The sequence below is a fragment of the Ornithorhynchus anatinus genome, chromosome X5, assembly GCF_004115215.2.
Source record: "Ornithorhynchus anatinus isolate Pmale09 chromosome X5, mOrnAna1.pri.v4, whole genome shotgun sequence".
Taxonomy (NCBI): Eukaryota; Metazoa; Chordata; class Mammalia; order Monotremata; family Ornithorhynchidae; genus Ornithorhynchus; species Ornithorhynchus anatinus.
In genome coordinates this window covers 28,319,792-28,337,682 of record NC_041753.1, presented here as the reverse complement: position 1 = coordinate 28,337,682, position 17,891 = coordinate 28,319,792, and the positions used below count along the sequence as shown (strand labels likewise).

Sequence of the window (17,891 nt, the reverse complement as noted above, 5' to 3'; positions counted from 1 at the left end):
CCTTATTGAAGACATCTCCTCCAAGAGGCCTTCCCAGACTAAGCCCCACCTTTCCTCATCTCCCACTCCCTTCTGCGTCAGCCTGACTTGTTCCTTTTGCTCTTCCTCCTTCCCAGCCACACAGGACTTATGCACATTCTATTTATTTGTATTGATGGCTGTCTCCCCTCTCTAGACTGTGAGCTCCATGTGGACAAGGAATGTGTCTGTTTATCGTGATATTGTACTCTCCCATTAGCATGCAAACTTGACTCTCTCCTAAACACTATTGTTCAAGTGAATACCACCAACCTCACCAACCAACACATAGTGGAAGCCAAGGCCCCACAGAGCTTACCTCCCAAAATTCTGTTGTTTCATGTGATCCCATGCTGCTCGGGTCACTTGAAACGATCCCCTCAAGTGAACTCTGTGGATTATATCTAGGAGACAATGAGAAATGGTTTTGACCAAACAACTGTGCTTCACAGACCGGGGACACTTCCGGTGGAGCAATTCGGCTCTGGAAACATGACTTTCTTTAGGAAGCTACAGTACTGATAAATACGTCGGCTCAATTTACAGATTTCAACACAGCTATCAAGTTTCCTTTTCCGTGTTATCTGATTTTTTTAAAAAATTTGCTTAAGGTATTTTATATGGTTCTACCCATCAAAATATAACAGTGCCTGCAACATAGCTTGATTATTTAACCTGTCCAAAACAGAACTCCTTATCTTCCCACCCAAACCCCGTCCTCCCAGCCCCACAGGAGTTATGTACATATCTGTGACTTTATTTGTATTGGTGTCTGTCTCCCCTACTCTAGATTGTAAGCCCGTTGTGGGCAGGGAATGTGACTGTTTACTGCTGTACTGTACTCTCCCAAGCGCATAGTACAGTGCTCTGCATACAGTAAGCGCTCAATAAATACGATTGAATGAATGAATATATCTAAACACTAATAATGCTCACTTAAGGCCTGAATAATACAACTTTATAAACATCTGTTCACTGAATCGACCCTGTGGACACTGCAAATCAATCAATCAATGGTATTTATGGAGCACTTACTGTGTGCAGAGCACTGTACTAAACGCTTTAGTGAAGCTGTTCAGAATTAAATTAAAAAGAGCTGGTCCCCGCCCTCAATGAAATTGCAATCGAATAAACAGATAAGCCATTGATGGAAAGAAGCCCAAGCATGTTTAGTAGATCACAAAATGGTTTCCATCCTTTGCTGAGAGGCAATGTGGTCTAGTGGCAAGGGCACGTGCCTGGAAGTCAGAGAACCTGGATTCTAATCCCGGCGCTGCCACTCGTCTGCTGTTGGACCTTGGGCAAGTCACTTAACTTCTCTGAGCCTCAGTTCCCTCACCTGCAAAATGGGGATTCAATACCTAGTCTCCCTCCTACTTAGACCATGAGCCCCAGGTGGGACCTGATTATCTTGTATCTACCCCAGTGCCTGGTACAGTGCTTGACACCTAATAAGCACTTAAATACCACTATTACTTCCGTGTCCCGGGTAACCACTTATATACATATTTTTCAACTCTGTTGCTTCCCTCTACCTATAGTTGGTTTTAATGTCTGTCTCCTCCGTTCATCTGTATGCTCCTTGAGGCCAGACATCATTGTCTCCACAGTAGGAGAAGCAGCAAGGGGTAGTGGATAGAGCATGGGCCTGGGAATCAGCAGGTCATGGATTCTAATCCCGGCTCTGCTGCTTGTCTGTGTGACCTTGGGCAAGTCACTTCACTTCTCTGGGCTTCAGTTCCCTCATCTGCAAAATGGGAATTACGACTGTGAGCCCTAGGGGGACAGGGACTGTGCCCAACCCGATTATCTTGTACCTACCCTAGCGCTGAGAACAGGGCCTGCCACATAGTAAGTACTTAAATACCATTATTATTATTAATACGGTGTTCTGCATAGAATAACCACTCCATAAATAAGCTCCACTTTTGGCAAACTCCCCAAGTTTTGGAATTCCTGCTTCTCTTCATACCTACCATGCCCTAAACATCCCAAATTGTAGTTCGACAATGCATAAATATACTACTGGATAGATCTGCTAGAAAGAAGCAGAATGGGGAAAGGGATAGAACCAGTTGTGTGATTTTTGCAAAAGGCTTTGATTTTCATTTTAATTAACCCAAATAATACTCTTTGGAATTGTTCAAAATTATTCTCTTTCCGTAAGTGTTGACATTTGCAATGGAAATCTGTAAATAAATAGGTTCCTAAGGACTATGCCAAAGCTACTTACCCCAGTCGTGATCACTTATCCTAACAAACGAGCGATCCCTCAGAATTCTACAAAATGGAAATGAGGGTGGGAAGAAGAAAAAAGTGACAGATCACTCATTTGAGAACTAAGCCTGCAAACCGGCTACATTTTAATGAAGGAAAAACTACTCACCCGGCATTGTTTATCACAATGTCTGCAAAAAGAAAAGTCACGCATTACACACAAGCCCAATAATCCGCTTTTACTTACATGCTCTTACTGGTTTTCAAACCTTATTTTAAGTGGAGAAGTGAAAATAAAAGATACTGTTCCTGAAGTAACGTCCCAATTTATCTTCAGATTCTCCCTAAAGTGCGTCTTCCTCAACCACTGAGGAAGAAAAATTGGCGTTTATTCCAAGGATTCACAGAAACTTCTACGTTCTTTCACAGAAACTTTTACGTCTGAGGATTCGATCTCTCACCTATCTCTTGGAGCAGTGTCATTTGCTTATTAGCATACCTGTATTCTGCAACAGCACTCAAAGAGGTTACTGTCTGTCACTTTGGGTGGCAGCGCCAATCTAGTCAACATCTCATCTCCACGCCCAGCCAGAGAACTAAGACCTCACAACTTACAGTGGTCCGGTTTTAGCTCTTTTCTCCCGGCTCAAAGGACTGGGACCTGGAAGCTTTGGAATATTCAACTGCTCGAGGGATCTGATAGCCTTATGAAAAAAATGAAGCCTTTCATCACTCTAAACACAGTTCCACTGTTTCCCATTTTAAAGGTTTGTGTTGTTCTGAGCTGAGCTCCTACAGCTATGAAAACATCTCTTCCTCTAGTAAGAGAATATCTAATTATCTCAGATTGTATTTGCATAAGGGCACTCTGGGAAACAAAAACGTAAATAAGAATAAAGTCGTCAAGTTATTAAACTATGCTATCAGTGTCCTTGAGTCTTTATTGAATGGCTATGAGAGAATGAGAAACTGTAACTGCTTTGTGTCCCAACATTTTGTCCCTAAGTATTTTCAAAAATGGTCACCTGGCTAGAAGTCTAAATTATTAAATCATTTAGAAGAGTGACAGAACAGAGAAGAACAGGAGCACAGAGGCAAATCCAGAAAAACCAGGAAATGTTCTAACACCACAAAGACATGTCACCTATTCTTCCAAAAGCATCAAGGGCAGCTTTCACGATCTTCTCGCCAGCTTCCACAGAATCTGAGGAAAAAGGGAGAAGGTGTCAATTGGGGTCCCCACTGCAATGCACACTTATAGGCTACGGGTATGGCAGAGAACATGCATTCTGAAACAAAGACCCTTCTGAGGAAAAATAAGTATTTAATAATAATAACTGTGGTACTTATTAAACGCTTACTTTGTGCCAGGCACTGTACTAAGTGATGGGGTGGATACAAGCAAATTGGGTTGGACGCAGTCCCTTGTCCCACGTGGGGCTCACAGTCTCAATCCCCATTTTACAGATGAGGCAACTGAGGCCCAGGGCAGGGAAGTGACTTACCCAGGGTCACCCAGCAGACAGGAGTGAGCACAATGGGATTAAGGAATGGGAACTAATTCTGAAGGCACCACTACCCACAAATAAAAGTGAAGTGAGGATCGGCACCTCGAAAGAGTTTTCCCCTTTCATCAAGACTGAGTTCTACCACGTACATTTACATATTCTTATACATGGCAGTGGCTTTTACAAGCAACTAAGTAACACTGAGTGCCCTGAACTCCTTGCTATGCCCAGATTATTCTGATTTCTAACAATGGCTAGTATAAACAGAGCAAATCAATCAAAAGCAGTAGCCTTCAAGGAGAGGCAGGAGGAACGATACGGGGAGCCAAAGGTTCACTGGGCATCTATAGCCAACAACTAGTGTTCTCTTGCCTGCCATTTCCAGGAGGGCCATGGAGGACGACTAGACTCTAGATTGTCAGCTCGTTGTGGGCAGGGAATGAGTCTGTTACAGTGTCTCACTGTCCTCTCCCAAGCACCCAATACAGTGCTTTGCAGACAGCATGCACTCAATAAATACAACTAACTGCTGACAGGACGAGAGGGGAGCATAAGCCTGCTGCCACTCAGAAATGACCGTTTCTCCGTCAGCTTCCAGGTTCGTCTCCGGGCCCTGGACCCCAAGTGCCGATGAATACGGGGAAACGGCAGGAGATATAGGCCGGTGGGTGGGATCCGGGCTGGGCAGCATTGGAACCATGGGAAACCCAGAGAGGCATGAGGAAAAATAGTAAAAACTGGCACCTGGCACACCAGGCTACACCTACTGATGAGCAGACAGGCAGGCAGGCATGCCAGGGCTTGCCAAGGTCTGTCTTTAAATAAATGTTGGAAACGGGTCCCCGCAGACCAGTGCAGTCAGTTTTGGCCTTGAGGGTTCATGCCAACTCAGCAGCAAAGATCAATTCCAGCAGCTGTGGAAACTTAACATTTGTTCACCCAAACAACAGGGTGGCAGGATCATTAGCAATATAGGGGCCATGGGACTAGGCGATCATCCTATTTTTGATCCGTTGAGCCTAACAATCCTGAACTGGCAGGTCTAACAAACAAGTGAAAAAACAAACAAACCCCAAACCGAGTTGTACCATAAAGTCACGTTATGAGCTGCGTGCAAAGCCCTTAAGGCAGGATGCATCAATATAAAGCTCCGAGAATATTGTGAATTGTCAAATAACGGTGAGTTTTATTAAAAGCCCTTAGTGCTTGAGGTATATACATATGTGAGGTTATTTTGTAATTGGTTTTGTTAGGTGCTTACTATGGGCCAGGCACAGTACTAAGCACTTGGGACAGATACAAGCTAACCAGGTCTTAATCCCCACTTTTACAGATGAGGTAACTGAGGCACAAAGAAGTTAAGTGACTTGCCCAAGATCACCCAGCAGACATGTGGCAGAGCCAGGATTAGAACCCATGTCCTCTGACTCCCAGGCCCTTGTTCTTTCCACTAGGCCACGTTGCCACTCAGCATTTTGCGATTTTTTTTCTTATTTTAATGAAGAGCATTATTTTGGGAGAGGGAAAAATACAGAAATCAATTCATTATCCCACAGTATCCACAAACAGAAGGGTTGTACAGGTAAGAACCGGAAATCTCAGCTGCAATCACTTCTCTTCAAGACTGAGAAATTATTTTTGCCGGTTTATCAAGTTAAAGCCCAAACACTGAAACCAGCAAAAGTGACTTGTCCCCTTCTATGCTGACATAATAAAATCATACCATAGTTGGCCACTGCTTTTCCTCCTTTCTTTCTTATTTCTTCAACAACCTTAGCAGCAGCTGAGGAACTTTTGCCTTCTCCCTTGAAGTCTCCTCCTAAATCATTCACTGGAATACAAGAAGAAATGCTCTTTCAGCTTTTATTCAAACAGAAGGTCGGCGGATTTCTTCGATCGCTCCCCACTTTCCTCCCCATCCCTATATTATCATCTGAGCCATTCCCCTTGAAAGCAGACCAGGTTCTCTGGGTTTCACTGGGGAAATAACAGGAATCATTAAGACAAATGATTTTACCCATTTCCCCAAAATGCCAATTGCAGCTCTTGTGCCCTTCCATTTTTCTCAATTATTATTACACTTTTATCATCGGAGTCACGGACCTTTTGAATACAATTCTCACTCCCACAAACCACCATTTCGTTTGTTTTTGGTGAAGTGAATCACCACATTGTGTCGGTGAAACTAAATTTCAATGACTACAGAATTACACTGATTTTTTCGTCCATCACACACAAAAAAAAAATCAAAAAAAAATCACCTTTACCACACAGGTGAAAATTATTAATGTACTTTGTTGTAAATAGTTGGAAATGTTTGGCAGTGGGTGGCAGAACAAATCTCTCAGAGATGAGAACGATTGTTTTCTTCCCTAAACAAGGCTTGAAGTGAACCGTGAAAACCAGAATGCCACTCTGGCATTTCACTCACTCAAACAATGCTATTTATTGACACTTACTGTGAGCAGAGCACTGTAGTAAGTGCTTGGAAAACTACAATCCAGAGTTGGTAGACATGATCCTGGCCCACAAGGAGCTTATAGTCTACATGGAGAGTAGACTGTACAATCCTCTAGACTGTAAGCTCGTTATGAGCAGCGAATGTGTCTGTTTATTGTTGTATTGTACTCTCCCAAGTGCTTAGTACAGTGCTCTGCACACAGTAAGCGCTCAATAGGTACGACTGAATGTGAGACAGATGGAGTTGTACACTAGCACCACCTCCATCAGAACAATTAGAATTGCGGTATTTGTTAAACAATAATGTTAATAATAATGTTGGTATTTGTTAAGCGCTTACTATGTGCCGAGCACTGTTCTAAGCGCTGGGGTAGACACAGGGGAATCGGGATGTCCCACGTGGGGCTCACAGTTTTAATCCCCATTTTACAGATGAGGTAACTGAGGCACAGAGAAGTTAAGTGACTTGCCCACAGTCACACAGCTGACAAGTGGCAGAGCTGGGATTCGAACTCATGACCTCTGACTCCAAAGCCCGTGCTCTTTCCACGGAGCCACGCTGCTTCACACATGTCCCAAGCAAAGTACTAAGCACTGAGGTCAATACAAGATAATCAATTCAGGCAAAGTCCCTTATTCTCATCGAGCTCACAGTCTAAATAGGAGGAAGAAAACAGGATGCGAATCCCTATTTTACAGATGAGGGAACTGAGCCACAGAGAAGTGAAGTAACTTGGCCAAGGTCACAGAGCAGAAAAGTGAAATTACAACTCAGGCACTCTGACGCCCAGACTTCCACTGCCAAGTCCTAAAATGGTCCCGATAATAACAAAAATAATTGCGGCATTTGTTAAGCACTTACTATGTGTCAAATACTGTTCTAGGCTTTGAGGTGGTACGTGTTAATAATAATAGTTATTATTATTATTAAGCGCTTACTATATGCCAAGTACTGTTCTAAGGGGGAGGGTAGATACAAACAAATTGAGTTGGACACAGTCCCTGTCTCACATGAGGCTCACAGTCTTAATCTCCAATTTACAGATGAAATAACTGAGGCACAGAGGAGTTAAGTGACTTGCCCAAGGTCACGCAGCAGACACGTGGCAGAGCGGAATTAGAACCCAGGTCCTTCTGACTCCCAGGGCCGTCCTCTAGCCACTACCCCATGCTGCTTCGACCAGTGAAATTGGCAATGTGGTGTGAGTTTTACCTTCCTTTGCCACACCTCCATTTTTTTTTTTTTTAAATCAGTGGCCCTCACTAGGGGGAAACTCCCTTCCCCAGAGTGTGAGTTTATTAAACATGGGCCAGGAGCCAGATCTGGGTTCTAGTCCTGCTTCTTGCAACTGACTTGGTGATCTTGACAAGCCTAAACCACTCAGGCCTTCAGGTTTCTCAGCTGCTGTCGTTCCCTAGGTCACAGGGCTGTCATGAGGATAAAATGACACACCCTTTTAAGTGCTTAGAAAGAATCACTATGAAAATCCAAGGAACCACAGTATTATTTACTTCTTTCTTATTTATGGTATTTGTCAAGCCCTTCCTAGGTGCCACGCACTGTACTAATCGCTGGGGGAGATAGAGGATAATCAGGTTGGACACAGTCCATGTCCCATGTGGGGTTCATGGTCTTGTTCCAAAACAAGAATAAGCCCGATTATTTAGGGTCATCTTTAAGTCACTAGTTATGGAAATGGAAGCAGATCCTCTAACCGAGGCATCAAGGCTTTCCCTCAGCTATCTCTTTTCAACCTGTCTGCTCTCAGTCAATGTTATTTGAGTGCTTACTATGTGCAGAGCACTGCGTTAAGCACCAGAGCTCCTACAACAAGATTAGCAGACACACTCCCTGCCCGTAACCATTATTCAGTCTAGAGGAGGAGACACACATTAATACAGTCTATATTATGCAATTTAAAGATATTACATAAGGGCTGTGGGGTTGAAGGTGGGGTGAATTTCAAATGCCAAAAGATCACAGATCCAAGTGCACAGATGATGCTGACGGGAGAGCGAGCCAGGTGAAGAGGGCTTAATCGGTGGCTTAATAATAATAATAATAATGGTATTTGTTAAGCACTTACCATGGACCAGACAGTGTACTAAACTCTGGGGTGGATACAAGCAAATTGAGTTGGACACGGTTCCTGTCCCATGTGGGGCTCAGTCTCAATCCCCATTTTACAGATGAAGTAACTAAACCCCAGAGAAGTGAAGTAACTTGCCCCAGGTCACAGAGCAGGCAAGTGGCAGAGCCAGGATTAGACCCCGTGACCTCCTGTCAGGCCCAAGCTTTATCCACTTTGCCATGCTTAACTGTCTCTCATTACAGACAGGCTCCCACACTTTGTTCCTCCCACTTTCCTCCGCATGGAACCACCTCCTCTCTCAATCCATCACAGTGGGTCCCTCGTCAAACAAAAAGTCACCTACTCCAATCAACCAATGGTATTTATTAATCACCCATCGTGTGGAGAGCACTGTACTAAACACTCTTCCAGGAGGCATTCACTGACTAATCCCCCATTTTAGCTGAGCACTCCCTCAGCCCCATAGCACTTACCTACGTGTCCTTATACATGTCTGTCTCCCCCTGTAGACTGTAAGCTCCTTGTGGGCAGGGATGGCGTCGATCAACTCTGTTGTAACGTATCAATCAATCAATAGCATTTATTGAGTGCTTACTCTGTGCAGAGCACTGTACTAAGTGCTTGGGAGAGTATAATTCAGAGTCGGTAGGCGTATATCCTGCCCACAGGGACCTTACGGTCTAGTTGAAGCAGCATGGCCTAGTGGTAAGAGCCTGGGCCTGGGAGTCAGAGAACCTGGGTTCTAATCCCGGCTCCTCCACCTGTCTGCTGTGTGACCTCAGTCAAGTCACTTAATTTTCCTAAGCTCAGGCCCACTGATTCCAAGGCCCGTGCTCTTTCCGCTCGCTCCTCATCTTGTTGTGAGTGTGAGGGTGGGTGTCTCTTTCTGGGTGATGAGGAGGAACACCGTCAAACCGGTGCCAAGACTAGGATTGGGCCCCTCTGTAGGAGTGAAGTTTTGGGGGGTTTTTTTTGGCAAGGCAAATCTTTAAACTTGTCATGTTTTATTAGACTGAATTCATCAAAATAATCTCAAAACTGAACACGCTGAAAGCTTGAACATTTTCAATACGATCTGCTCCCTAACATAGTCTTCCTACTCTAATATGTGAGATTTGAAGTCCAGGATCGATCTGGTGTCCGAATAACTCGGTGTCATTCTTGGTAATAATAATGATGGTATTTGTTAAGCACTGTTCTACTTGCCAAGCACTGTTCTAAGCGCTGGTGTAGAGACAAGGTAATGGGCTTGTCCAACATGGGGCTCACAGTCTTAATCCCCACTTTATAGATGGGGTAACTGAGGCACAGAGAAGTGAAGTGACTTGCCCGGAGTCACACAGCTGACAAGTGGCGGAGCCAGGATTAGAACCCACGACCTCTGACTCCCAAGCCCGTGCTCTTTCCACTAAGCCACGCATCATCATCTTTGGGGAAATCAAGTCACATGCATAAGTGACTGAAAGCCTGAGAGCAAAGTCTCCTCGAGGCCCTCGTATTTCACAGTTTCAAGAGGAGCTGAGTTTCTGAGGCCACAGTTATACAACAGGCAGGTCACCAGAGATCCGGAACTGCATTGGTCCGAATGTTGGCATGACTACGTGAGCAGATCAACAATTCTGAGAAGCCGGTATTCCGTAAACAAAGGTCACCCACCTCCATTTGGCAATCAACTGTTGTCTCTAGAGAACACGGAACAGCTCGGGGAGATCTATCCACTTAAGCAAACTGCAGAATTCTCTTTCCCCGATGGCGTAACCTTAGTCTCCCCCATCCCGCAAGAAACGCTGCTAGAACATCTGCAAATACGAGGATCCCGGTTCAGAGGAGGAGAAGAGAATGCATTCCTTATGACTGTATTGAATTTTCATTTCCACGCAATTACTCGACCACCGGGAAAGAGCCAGGATAAAATAGTCGAGCTCGAAAAACACGGTCAACGCTGCCTAGGGCCGGAAGGGCTTAAAGGTTTAAAGAAAGAATTGCCAGCAGTAGAGTCTGAGGCCAAGAGGCCTCCTCGGGTTTTTGGTGATGGAAGACTGTCCCCATGTGGTGAGAGTACGGTTTCACATTAGCACTGCTATTTTACTAAATTATCCATCGGGATTGATGAGATGTATTAAAGAGATATCCCAAAAGACTTGTTCTGAAAACAGTGCCAACACTGGAGGCCACAAAATTAACACAGCCACTCCGTCACCTTACCATCAGTGCAACGAAAGCGTCCTGCTCGGACACATTACAGAAACATCTGTTATTAAACACTTCGGTACCTTAATCACATAACTTTGTATCATCGGAGCAGTTTCCTTGCTGCTCCTGAACCCCTCCCCTGACACTCCCACCGCAGAACTACAGTTTTCCTTAGAAAGCGACTCATGAAAATCAGCTTTGCAGCTGCACCAGTATAATTCTACTAAGGTTGGAATTGGCTAAAACAAAACTAAAACTATAAATTGATTAAGAACTCCAGCCATATACCCTCAGGTCCCAAGAGGAATGTCTTGCCACATTTAGCAGAAAATTCAAGTCTTGGGATGAAAAAGATATCCAGCAAGCGCACAGGTAATTATTTATGAAAATGCTTTCTGTTCCTAGTGGTGTAACTAGGAGGTATTTGTTAACCTCTTACTATATGTTGAGCACTGTTCTAAGGGCTGATACGAGTTAATCAGGTCAAAAACAGTCCCTGTCCCACATTGGGCTCACAGTCTAAGTAGGAGGGCGAACAGGGTTTGAACCCCCAATTTGCAGTTGAGGAAACTGAAGCTCAGAGGAATTAAGTGACTTACCTAAAGTCACACAGAAGGCAAATGGTGGAACTGGGATTAGAACCCAGGCCCTCTGCTTGGGGCTCATCATCATTTTACAGATGAGGGAACTGAGGCACGGAGAAGTGAAGTGACTTAAGAGACCATAGCAGACAAGTGGCAGAGCTGGGATTAGAACCCAGGTCCCTCTGACTCCCAGACCCGTGCTCCATCCACTAGGCCATGAAATGTGACCTGGGGTGAGTTACTGAACTTCTCTGTGCCTCAGTTTCCTCCTCCACAAAATGGGGCTTCAATATCTGTCTTCCCTCCAACTTAGACTACGTGCCCTACGTGGGACAGTGCTTGGCTCATAGTAAGCACCTGACAAATACCACAATGATGATGATGATATGTTCAGAGAGGTAGGAAGGGAACCAGGAGAACACTATCAGCAAAAGCACAATATTCGCCTGGTTCTCTTCTAGATTTTGGTCAAAAGCATTAAGAATAGGATTGGAAAAGAAGCATAAATTAAAATTTTTGGCCAGATGAGCTCTAGAACCACAATCTGATAGCATTCGGGGTAAAATGAAAGAAAATGTAAAGAAAAGCGGGCCATGTCCAAACACTGAATATCTGGATGCATGACTGTCTAAAACAGATGCCCCAGAACAATGTTAAGATGGTGGTTAGCGGGGGGGAGGGTCCGGGGGCGGGGGGGGATGGTTGAAATGGGGGAGAACGTGGGAAACCTCCAGATCACCCTGACACAGAAGCAAGCCCTGCTTCCAATCCCCCAGGAAAGAGAAGACCGTGGCTGGGATTTCTGAGGAAAGCTTGGGATTCCCATTCTCCCACCCCATATGGCAGGATCCCAATTTTCCGAGGGGAACTGATTCCAAGTAGGGTGGGAACACCCATCGCCGCAGGGAAATCCCTAGATGATCTTCCTCCTTTCCCTTTCCGGTCTGGGCACCACCTCATCAAGCGCCAGGCCACAGAGTCCGCAGTCGCTAACACAGGGGAAGTGAGCTCCTTCTCGCCAACAGGGGCTCCCCTCTAATAATAATAATAATAATGATGTTGGTATTTGCTAAGCGCTTACTATGTGCAGAGCACTGTTCTAAGCACTGGGGGAGATACAGGGTAATCAGGTTGTCCCACGTGAGGTTCACAGTCTTCATCCCCACTTTACAGATGAGGTAACTGAGGCCCAGAGAAGTGAAGTGCCTTGCCCACAGTCACACAGCTGACAAGTGGCAGAGCCGGGATTTGAACCCATGACCTCTGACTCCCAAGCCCGGGCTCTTTCCACTGAGCCACGCTGCTTCTCAAAGGCAGGGTGGTGCCATCTCACGCCAACATTTCCTGCAACTCCTGCTTGTTTCTAGTCCACACAATGGGAAGTATTTTTTCCAATGCCCTTTTGGAAAAAAAAACATGTGAAAGCAGAAATTATGTGTAGCTGATTTCTAAGGCCATGCTGCTGGATGTCACTAAATATGCAGGAATACAGATACAATGTGTGGTTGACATACAGTGAATAGAATTCCAGGCTCAAACCAATATTTTTACTTTCTGTAATGAGTTAAAATCCTAACTGAAAATTCTTGAGAAAAAACATCCTAAACCCGTTACCAGCAATAGTTTTGTTTGGACAAGCAAGCCATATATTTTTCTATTTAATGGTATTTGTTAGGTGCTTACTATGTGCTAGGGATGTACTAAGCGCTGGGACAGAGGCAAGCAAATCAAATCAATCGTATTTATGCGCTTACTCTGTGCCAAGCACTGTTCTAAGCACTGGGGTAGATACAAGGTTATCAGGTTGTCCCAGGTGGGGCTCACAGTCTGAATCCCCCTTTTACAGATGAAGTAACTGAGGCAAAGAAAAGTAAAGGGACTTGCCCAAGGTCACACAGCAGACAAATCGCGGAGATTAGAACCCAGGTCCTTCTGTCTCCCAGGCCCGTGCTCTATCCATCAGGCCACACTGCCTCCCAATATTACACTCAAGGCTTCCATAATGCTAGTTTTTATTACTTGTTTGGGCTAAAATGCTGTTGGGGGAATTACAGAAAGCCCTTCCAACACTATGCGTCTGTCTGGCAGGGAACTGTCTACCACTTCTCTTATACTGTACTCTCGCAAGTCCTTAGTACAGTGCTCTGCACACAGTAAGAGCTCAATAATACCACTGACTGATAGACTGATAGTGTGTAACACACCACCGGAAGAAAGGACTGTCTACACACTTACAGAGGTCAAAGCTTGAATACCGCAGCCTCCGTGCAAACTCTAAGTTTTCCTTAGCTTGGGGTTTGTAAAGAACGTAACCCTCGTGTTATAGGAGAACCGAGTGCGCTAATCTTATGAGATGATTTTCCTCCACCAGAAACCCACAGACACGTTCCCAAAAAACCACTTTAAGAGTCCGACAAGCCCAAATAAATCATAACAGGTGAAGTGGATTTTAATTTTAGTACAAGTTTGGGGCTTTGCTCAGAATAGTTTTTTTCATTTACCAAAGACTACCCTTTCAGTGAAGGATAGTCTTTTATGCATTCAGTTGCACCTGAAGGGCAGAAAGCTGTGAAAACATACTGGAAAACAAAGCTTTTATTCTATTATTCTAAAAAGTAGCCAACCCTAAATTTGACACCACCCCTTAAAATTGAATACCCTCCCGAACACACTCTCCCTCTCACACCTGCCCTCTCTTTTTTTTTTTCAATCTTTATGGTATGTATTAAGTGCTTACTGTGTGCCTGGCACTGTACTAAGCGCTGAGGTCGATACATGGGACTCACAGACTTAATCCCCATTTTACAGATGAGGTAACTGAGGCCCAGAGAAGTTGAGTGACTTACCCAGGGTCAGCCAGCAGACAAGTGACGGAGCCGGAATTAGAACCCAGGTCCTTCTGACTCGCAGGCCTGAGCTCTATCCACCAGGCCATGCTGCTTCTCTCCCGATCAAGCCAATCCACAAACAACTCCTCCTTCCTCCAAAGACTCACTCCGCCTTAAACACGACTTCAAGATTTCAACCCCGGCTTTCGCTGAAATCCAAAGGCCAGTTCAGGTGGGAGCTGCAATGTTGGTGTTCCAGAGGCCTAATGAGAGGTGGAGCCTGGGCGTGTCCTGGAATCATGGCAGCCGAGGCCAGAAAGAGCAGCTCTTCCCTCCCTTCCCTCACCCCGCCACTCCACCTCACCAACTCTCCCAAAAGGAGATCAATCCACTATCAATCCATTAATTGTATTTATCATGTACTGTTTGCAGAGCACTGTACTAAGCGCTTGGAAGAGTATAACAGAGTAGATAGACACCTTTCCTGCCCCCAGGAGCTTAGAGTCTAAGGGGGGAGGCAGACATTAGTATAACTAAGTCATGGTTATAATAAATAAATTATGGATATAGTAATCCATAGTTATAATAACCCATAATCTATTATATTGCTCTCTGACACCCCTTCTACTGCAAATGAAACCCTGGTGGCTCTGGAGGGAAAGTCGCCAAGAAGCAACATTAATCTTACCACCGATATATTATCTCCAAGTTTGCTACCCTCCCACGGATTATGAATTACAGGTCGTCCCGTTCCCACCCCCATGGAGGAATTTTCAGGACTTCTCCAACTGAGGTCTTCAGTGGATTATGAATCAGGTCTGATATCTTACTAACACCCACATTTCTGCTGCTATGCCGTGGCTACTGAGAGATGCCAGGCTCTAGGGGAATGAGAGAGGGCTCGGGTGTATATTTTTGGCGTGCCCCAACTAATGAAAGAACAAGAGAAGCAGCTTCTGAACCCCTGAACCTTCTGTCCATCTGCATAAATTACAGAAAATGGAGGAAATCAGATGGTTCTGCGTTCTAATCCCGGCTCCACCACGTCTGCTGTGTGACCTGGGATAAGTCACTTTACTTCTCTGGGCCTCAGCTCCCTCATCTGTAAAACGGGGATTAAGAGTGTGAGCCCCATGTAGGACAGGGACTGTGCTTAACCTGATTAACTTGTATCTACCCCAGTGCTTAGAACAGTACTTGGCACATAGTAAGATAGTAAGCGCTTCACATTATTATTATTCACCTCCTAAAGAGTGGCAGCTTCACAGAGGAAGAACAGACTTTCTCAGCATGCATCTAACGCAGGCTATCCTGCCTGATTGGGGGGAGGGAGGGTGCACCAGATCCTTATCGGTCCAATCTAATTCTCTTCCCCTCTTCAAATCCCTACTTAAAGCTCACCTCCTCCAAGACGCCTTCCCAGACTGAGCTTCCCCCTTTTTCCCTCTGCTCCCTCTACCCCCACCTCACCTCTCCGCAGCTGAACCCTCTTCTCCCCCCTTCCCTCTCCTCCTCCCCCTCTCCCGTCCCACCCCCTCAGCACTGTACTCGTCCTCTCGACTGTATGTATCTTCATCACCCTATTTATTTTGTTTAATGAGATGTACATCACCCTGATTCTATTTATTTGCCATTGTTTTTATGAGATGTTCTTCCCCTTGATTCTATTTATTGCCATTGTTCTTGTCTGCCCGTCTCCCCCGATTAGACTGTAAGCCCGTCAAAGGGCAGGGACTGTCTCTATCTGTTGCCGATTTGTACATTCCAAGCGCTTAGTACAGTGCTCTGCACATAGTAAGCGCTCAATACTATTGAATGAATGAATTATCAGGTTCAAATACTGACTGCACCTGGTTTTGCCCTTGCTCTTTCTGGAATACCCCCCTCAGTTCTCACTGGCACTACCACCAGCGAGTGAAGAAGGGACACTTCTCCACAATTCCTTTAATATTTCTTCTCCTTAGCCAGGTTAAAAGAATTATGGAGAAGTGTTCACTTCCTCATACCCCAACAAGGATACTACAGGGCTACAGATGCCCTTCAAATGAAAAGCCAGACAACACAATTTTCCCCATAATCACCACTGGAGGGTTAGGGAGAGAAACAAAAAGAAAAACCCATGAGTCAGGTCTCAACTCTAGATAAAAGAAGGATTTTGCCCGTCAATCTTAGAACACCACAGTAACTAGGCTTGGGCAAGAGAAGAAAGGGGGAAGTAGGTCAATTACTACCTAATCTGATAAACCCTGAACCCCCCAGTTTATATCATAAGGGTCACCATCATTGGTGGCATTTAATAAGCAACTACTTTGCACGAGACACTGGGGGGAATTTCAAGAGAATGTTAAAACCAGACTATTGAGGGAGTTTGAACACAGAAGGAAAGAAAGCACAAGACTATCAAGCAACAACAGTCCCTTGCTTGGGCTTGGCCACTCTATAACACCCCTGGGTTCTGGAAAATTTAGAGGGAGGAGAGGGAGGAGAGGTGTGACTGCAATGGCTTCCTCAATCAGTCATATTTATTGAGAGCTTCCTGTGTGCAGAGCACTCTACTAAATGCTTGGAAGAGTACACTATAAGAGAGTTGACACATATGTTCCCTGCCCATAAGGAGTTTACAGTCTAGAGGGGGAGACAGACATTAATATAAATAAATCAATTTTGGATATGTACATAAGCTATTGAGCGGAGGGGTGAAGAAAGGGAGCAAATCTAGGGTTTTTCCAACATTTAAAGTTGGTTCTCGGGGATTTTTCACCACAGAGCCAGTTTCTTCTTGAAGATTCCCTTGCAGGGAGGTGGTTCTACAGCAAAAATCCCCACAAATGAATTTCAAATCCAGAAAGCCACGATCCTCTCCCCTTCCACTTCCCCAGAGCTCTCCAACCCGTCGATGACTGAGTAAAGGTGACCATTTCCCAGGTGATTTGTCTGGAATTCCCATGAAGGTAAAGGACAGGAATATAGATATATGTTTGCCAATCTGTACATGAGTGCTGCAGGAGCTGAAAAGGCTGGTATGGCCACAGCAAAAGGGAAGTTCATCAAGGAACGATTCTTGTAGGAGCTGGGATTTTAGTAAGGCTTTGAAGGAGGGGATTCTGATATTCAAATCCAGTTACCAATGGGATGAAATTTACACTCAAATCCACTCATGGAAGCCTAGGAACCACCCTAGTTTGAATACCATCAATGGTAACTTATTTACTGAGCATGTACTGTGTTCAGAGCACTGTTCTAAGGGACTTGGGAGAGTGAAATACTACAGACATGTTCCCTGCCTACAGTGATCTTACAGTCTAGAGGGGAAGACAGACATTAATATAAACACAATAAAGCTCATTGTGGGTAGGGAACGCGTACCAACTCTGTTATATTGTACTCTCCCAAGTGCTTAGTACAGTGCTCTGCATACAGTAAGTAGTTGATAAATACCATTGACTGAGGAGCGTACAAGCAGAGGTGGACAGCCTTTAAAACAGTGCTTGGCACATAGTAAGTGCTTAACAAGTTCTATAATTATTTTTTATCATCATTGGTACCCATGAGGATTCCAGCCTCGGGTGGTCTGGCAAAAGAGGTGGCAGAGAGGAGTAATTACCCTTTCTGTTGGAAAAACTGATGGAATGAATGCCAACAAACATAAGAATTGACCTGCAAATAAAAGGAAACGGACAAGAACGGAAAAGTACCGATGAAACTGAACCGCCTCATGGCTAGTTAGTAACCTTTGAAGGGTCAAAAGGACAGTGGCCATGAATTCAAGTTACTGATTGCTAGAGGTTTCAATCACAAAGACGAAAATTTCTGAACTTACCAACTACAGATGCTCCTCGTTCCGCAAAAGCCAGGGAATATGCTCTCCCCAAACCTAAGTTAACACACAAAAAAACAAAATGTTTCAGTCGGCATGAGCGCTCTTTTCCAACCCACAACCCGCAAACAAATTTAACTTAATTTGGCAGATTAATCACACTGACGATTGGT

General features: G+C 44.8%; 1 protein-coding gene across 2 annotated transcripts in view; it reads right to left on the bottom strand.

The window, feature by feature from the left end:
* The window catches only part of HSD17B4 (hydroxysteroid 17-beta dehydrogenase 4), a 100,523-nt gene that overhangs the window by 74,272 nt on the left and 8,360 nt on the right, over positions 1–17,891 (bottom strand). For both annotated transcript variants that reach the window (XR_005659691.1, XM_029054955.1), the window contains exons 2-7: positions 17,722–17,775; positions 5,467–5,574; positions 3,380–3,439; positions 2,405–2,426; positions 2,252–2,298; positions 338–422 (exon numbers count right to left, since the gene is read on the bottom strand). Coding sequence is in view for 1 of the 2 variants with exons in the window: in XM_029054955.1 (XP_028910788.1) it covers positions 338–422; positions 2,252–2,298; positions 2,405–2,426; positions 3,380–3,439; positions 5,467–5,574; positions 17,722–17,775 (376 nt within the window). In the remaining variant the exon portion in view is untranslated. The remainder of the gene's footprint in view (positions 1–337; positions 423–2,251; positions 2,299–2,404; positions 2,427–3,379; positions 3,440–5,466; positions 5,575–17,721; positions 17,776–17,891) is intronic.